Source organism: Sparassis crispa, assembly GCF_003851025.1.
Source record: "Sparassis crispa DNA, contig_000007F, whole genome shotgun sequence".
Classification (NCBI taxonomy): domain Eukaryota; kingdom Fungi; phylum Basidiomycota; class Agaricomycetes; order Polyporales; family Sparassidaceae; genus Sparassis; species Sparassis crispa.
Window position 1 is genome coordinate 123,917 of NW_020939754.1, and position 6,000 is coordinate 129,916.

Consider the following 6,000-nt stretch of genomic DNA (forward strand, 5'->3'; position numbering starts at 1 on the left):
ACGTCGTCATTGGCGTTGAAAACATTTGCCGCTGTGATAGAATGGAATACAGTCTGCCCGGTTATAAGGGATTGGACCGCCACCGACCACGTAGGAGTTTGCGTATGCCAACTTATGATCGGTCGTCTTGCAGTCAGTTGTTGTTACATAATCTTCCTGTTTTACATTGTCAGTGGAGAGCGGCGATGACGAAATGGAGTGGCGGAGCGGCGCAGTGACGCCGCAGTGGCGGTGGCGGAGGAGTATATAACTACAGTCTTAGTGTATGAAAGCTGGAGATCTCGCCGTGGAAAGGTTCAGGATACGATTCCCACTGTTAATTCTGAGACTTCCTTGTGTTCTGTTCTCTCGACCACTGCCACCCGATCACGATCACGTGATACGGGCACCGCCACCGCCAGCTCGCGAACGCCGTGCAGCTTCGTTGTTTGACTTTGCGCGAAGGTGGCCGTTCCGCGTGGTTTCCTTTTCTTATACAGATTTTCACCTTCGCCTGCTATTTTGTTTTACATCAAGTAACGAGGGCAAAACTTGCCACCAGTTGCGGAGCATTTTTGCAGTCATTCTACAGTTTGAGAGGTAACTACACATATAATATCTGGGGCGCGTCAGCTTACTAGTCACTCAGACTCACTGTAGCTGTTCGTATTGGCGGATGATGGCTGATCCACAGATACGCATTTTACTCCTTTCTTTGGGCGAGCTTAGGGAAGTGGATGGACACCTCCTGTCTTCCCTGCGAGCCAAAGCGTATGTCGAAGAAGTAACTTGGGATACCGATGCCCTAGAACGTCTCACTGTGCCTTCTAAGTTCAAGGCCGTCATTGTTACAGATGCAGCAGTCACTGTACATGGCAAGGTACTCGCGAGGCTTGTGGAATATGCTGGCTCTGGCGGCGTTGTCGTGTTCGCATGTCGCTTTAGCTCCTTCGGTGGTCGGCTAGATATGAACGCTATGTGGAAGTACGTGTGGAGCCTTCCGTGGACCTCGGTGTCGTACCGTCGAACTACCTTCACTCTGAACACTTCTGTGGCAGGCATGGACCTGGCCGACTTGGTGCATGCGTACAGCATGAAAGCGGTCCAACTAGACCACGTTCCTTCAAACGCTGCTCTGTATCTCCGCGCTTCCGAGTCTAGTATCGAATCCCATGTGTTTGCCTCTGATCCTGTCCAAAATTCGACCGAAACTCCTGTTGCTTTTACGTCCTTTGGGAGTGGCCGTGTCGGCTATGTTGGAGATGTCAATTATGAGGAAGAATCTTTGGCAGTTATCCTTGCAATGTGTCTCTCCGAAACAGTGTCTCAAAATCAGAATGCTACCGGAGTAAGTGATCCTGCTCGCTGCCACGAGATAACCCATAACATGATGTTTCTATTTAGCTAAACCCGCGAAGTGTGAATGGAAAACCAATTATACTTATGCTCTCGCTTGAGAAAGAATCCTGGTTCGAGGAGTCCTATTCACAGCTGTACTCAGCTTTGACTAAGAACGCCATGCTTCACGAAGCGCAGACTGTCCGCTCAGCCACTCTCCTCCTATACCCCTCCGCTCCTCCGCTGCCCTCTGCTGTCCTTGTCACTGATGCAGCCATCACGTCGTCTGCCTATCTTAGCCTTCAATACCGACTCATCGAGTATGCAAAGGCTGGGGGACGCGTTATCCTTGGCTGCGAGTTCAGCAATCATCTCCAACTAGGCAGTGCTGCTTCCTTTTTCGCGCGATGGGGCTTAACATGGGACGCAGGCGTGTACTACCGCACGACGTTCTCCGTCAATCCAGCTGGCATACCTGCCCCTCTTTCCGGCACCGCACTCTTCGCCGAGTACAGTATGAAGGCGCTGCACGTTAAGAACATATCACGGGAAACAGCTGTGTACATTCCCACTATACAGTCGCACATCGAGTCTCACGTATTTCCTGCCACTCCGATCACCGGCGCTCAACTGGAGCAGAGTCCGGCGATGTTCGTGCGTATCGGAGATGGGTACCTTGGATATGTTGGAGATGTGAACGGGGAGCAGCAGACTATCCGTCTGCTTTTGGAAATGTGCGGCGTCCAGGTAAAACCTGGTGATTTCGGCACAAGGGATCATGTTACAGGAATAAGGATGGAGCCTGACGGGACGATGGACGCCATGCATGAGCAACAGGCCGAGCTTCCTCTGCCTGTTTTCCAGGAACGGCATGGAGGGCATTCGCGAGCCGCAGAGGCTGCACGATCTACAGAGCCTGTACAGCCACCACAGTCTGTACGACCTGTGCGAACTGCACGTCCTAGGGATTCAGAAGTGGCTACACGGGCAGCCAAACGTTTGGCTCATTCAAACCAGCAGCGGGCCATCGCAGAGCGGTTGAAAGAAGAGGTGACTTTACTCGATAGAGGCAGTACGTGTAGAAACTGACATGACGCTGTGACAGGGTAACAACTTCTTCAGGGCCCAGGAATGGGCTGGGGCTGCAGATAAATACCGTGCAGCTGCATTTGCCCATGGCCCACGGCCTGTGTATATGACTAATCTTGCTGCGGCGTTACTGAAGCTCGAGCAGTGGGTATCTTCCTTTGTCTGAGTGTTCGCGACGCGAGACTAATTTAATCTCAGATGGGTTGAAGCTGAGAGTGCAGCGGACAGAGCACTACGGTACGAACCCAAGAATATCAAGGCTCGTTTTCGCAGGGGCGTAGCACGCAAGGAACGTGAAGAATACGCAGATGCTATTCGAGGTCTGTGATATGCCACGTGCTTAATACCCAGTCACTGAGATCGCTGACCACGATTCAGACTTCTACAGCGTACTTAGGTTGGACCCAAACAACAGCGAAGCACACGCAGAACTCACGGAAACGCTCGCTCTTTCCGCCATCGATCATGAAGATCCTCTCAATGGCGATGTCGATGACATGCGTTCTGAGGACAGGGATGCATACTCGGACGTCATCACCGAGTCAGACTCACCGGAATTCACCATGACGGGACCAGGCTACAAGTGCCCGTGCAAGTTCTACAACAATCAAGGCTGCAGGAAGGGGATGCAGTGCCTATTCAAGCATGCCCCAGATGAGAGGAGCGTTAGGGATGAACTGTACGTGCTATGTAGACTTCTGACGGTTTATTATCGCTCATTACGTATCTGAAAGTGGCCGTAATGTGTGCAAAATGTGGTTGCTGAATGCATGTCCGCGAAGTACATGCTACTATGCGCACGACAAGACGTACCTCCCGGTGCGAGGTTGGTGGACACACGAGCAGCGTCTCACAGAAATGCGCAGCTATGCACGAGACCTCGTGACTTTGAATTGGGGTCTGAACCCGAAGGAAGTCGAGAAGATGGTTAACATGCGTTGGCCTAGCTGGCGGCTGGATATGTGGGCCCTAGTGGAGTCGTATCGGGACGATTACGATCCAGAGGAGGACTTTTCTGACGAAGAAGCATTGATAGAGGAACGGATGGAAAATTTTGGTTTCACTGGGGATGATTTACAAGAGTTACTGTGCCAAGGAGTGAAGCCATGGGACGACGATGCTTGGGTGAGTGCTACGTAGACCTTCTTGAGGTGGAATTGACATCCCTCGGTTTTATACAGGATGTTTTGGATGCATTGCGAAACATGTAGTTTCTCTGTGTGCCGTTGGATTCACTGATATTCTTTGGTTATACTTACGCATGCAAGTTGCTGTTGAATTGAAACTGAAACATGCAGGATTCATTCTAGCGAGACTGTCATGCACGGCTAAACACCAGCGGAGACTAGTGCTCTCCAGGGAATAGTGTGACATCTCAAAGTCATCGTCGTGACCATGCAGCACTCCGAGTCGTAAGTCGTGCAACGCGTCGCGATCACGTGTTTCCCATAGCTTCCGTTAGTCGTGGGCAGAACTCCCGAGGTCCATATCTGCCGGCAGAACCGGCAGAACAGCAATTGCCAGGGGTGGCAAAATTTGGCGAAACTCCGAATCATTTCAGCATGAGTGGGTACTGCATATTGAGTGCTGGCAGTAGTAATATGCCCTATGAAGTGCATATCACAATCTCAGTGAAGATAGCCCATTAGAAGGCATAGGAGAGGAAACTTGATATTCAGAAAATCTTGTAAGTGAAAATAACAAACACCCCATGCAGTCTCTTACTGAAGTGCTGCCACACATGAATTGCAATACAGTCATTTGCATAAAAAACCGGAAACACTGATGCACAATCTTTTGTTTGTCCAAGCCAAATATTACCGTATCGAGTTGTATGTGTGACAGTCACTCAGCAGTACCACCTATGAGCCCCAGTCAAAATTCCATATTGTGGCGTCAAAGTAGAATGAGCGAGATCGGACTAGCAAATTTTCTTTGATGTCATCCGAAAAGTGAACTATATGAGATTGTGGGCAAACCCAGTCAAGCATAGTCAAAGGTGCTTGGGTCAGATTAATATCCATGATCACTTTTGAACCAGCTCATAGAATTGTACAAATTGCACTCAATTTTATGAATTTACTTGATACAATGTGATACTGTTCGATGTAGTCCGATCTCATTCGACGTGGTCCACTCTGTATGCACCGACGCATACTGTGCCCTCCGCATACCTGTCTGCATACCTGGCCGCGCCCCCTGCTGCATACCTGCACCCCCACCAGTGTGCCTGCCTGCCCCTGCTCCAGTACTGCTGCTGCCTTGCACCCCTGCTACTCACCTGCACACCCTTCATTGCCCCCAAGATCATGCATGCACCTCCACAATCAACCCTTCACCTTGCCTGGTGCATGCGAAGCCTTCTTGGAGTCCTTGTCGATGGATTTCAATGCCTTCTGTGCCTGTTTTGCCACCACCTTCTCTGCTTTTACTGCAGCAATAGCAGTTGCACTCTCGTCTTCAAATCTCTGTGTGGGTGGACCATGCCAATGATATAGACCGTAGCTTTGTCTGCCACATACCTTGCATTGTTCCTGGGGTAGAGCATCCCATGTGGCCTGGAACTGATCTTGTGATTCCCCTTCATGCTCCTTCAGCCATTCCTTTGCAAACAGATTGCTGTGATGCCATGATTACTCTACACATAGCGAGACAAGCATAGAGACTCACAAAACAGTGTTTGACTTATTTGGCCGCATCTTCTGTGATTTTCTTTTCAGCTTCATTTGAATCCCACGTGCTGTGTCAGCACATGATGATGGAGTGGTGAGGGCACCCTTTGATAATTCTATATGTGCAATGGGCACCAAGGTGGACATCAATGTGAAAGTGATTGATAGTGAAGGAGTAGTGGCTGTGTTCAGATTGTTGTGGGTGGAAGAGGAATCTTGATGGAAAAAGTCATCACTGTAATGGTGAGGCTGCCATCAATCTGTGCTACAGCATGGCTAACAGAAACTCACAGTGGATTGTATGGCTATCGACAGAGTATTGTAGCATGAGACTGTACTGACACTAGTCAATGTAATGGATGATGAGCATATGGTATTACGCATCACGGAAGTACTTGGTTCATCTCCATTTATGGTTGGTTGAACCAATTCATCGGATGCATTTGTCATAGCAGAGAATTTCTCGAGAGCTGTAGCTGTGGTAGACTCAGAGTCAGTGGTAAAAGATATTGTTAATATTGTCACCTTGGTGTGCAAGGGGCCAGGAAGAGTGTCTAGATATTTGAGCTCCTCATGTACGCCTATAGGCTTTACAGGACCGTCCGCATCAGGGGTGGCATGACTGAGCTTGCATTCACATCAGCAGTAGAATGAGACTCCGAGTGAGCGAGAACACTAGCAGAGTCAGAAGAGGATGCGATCACAGATTCCTGTTCAGTAGAATTGTCAGATTTGAAATTTGGTAATGAGACTGCTCCCGGATCAATATGAGAATTAGCATGTGAAGTGGCAGAGTTGACACAGATGCCCTTCGAGAGTGGAGACTCATGGTCACCAGAGGCAGTCGGCCACAGACCATGTGTATTGGCAGCCTTTCATTTGGATCCTGCACGTGGTAAAGATCTTGTTTTCTTCCTAGCTG

The 6,000-nt window shown here is 49.5% G+C and overlaps 2 protein-coding genes across 2 annotated transcripts; one reads left to right on the plus strand and one right to left on the minus strand.

Annotated features, from left to right (window-relative positions):
- Window positions 1-655: 655 nt before the first annotated feature.
- On the plus strand, window positions 656-3,617 carry SCP_0800360 (hypothetical protein; the record flags this gene model as incomplete). Its single annotated transcript, XM_027760631.1, has 7 exons — window positions 656-1,327; window positions 1,384-2,367; window positions 2,423-2,550; window positions 2,605-2,726; window positions 2,785-3,085; window positions 3,141-3,531; window positions 3,588-3,617. The coding sequence occupies 7 exons, from the start codon at window positions 656-658 to the stop codon at window positions 3,615-3,617; spliced, it is 2,628 nt and encodes an 875-aa protein (XP_027616432.1).
- Window positions 3,618-4,733: 1,116 nt separating this feature from the next.
- On the minus strand, window positions 4,734-5,105 carry SCP_0800370 (hypothetical protein; the record flags this gene model as incomplete). The annotated part of the gene is made up of 3 exons (XM_027760632.1): window positions 4,734-4,874; window positions 4,929-5,025; window positions 5,077-5,105. 3 exons carry the CDS (start codon window positions 5,103-5,105, stop codon window positions 4,734-4,736), a joined length of 267 nt encoding a protein of 88 aa, XP_027616433.1.
- Window positions 5,106-6,000: the final 895 nt, after the last annotated feature.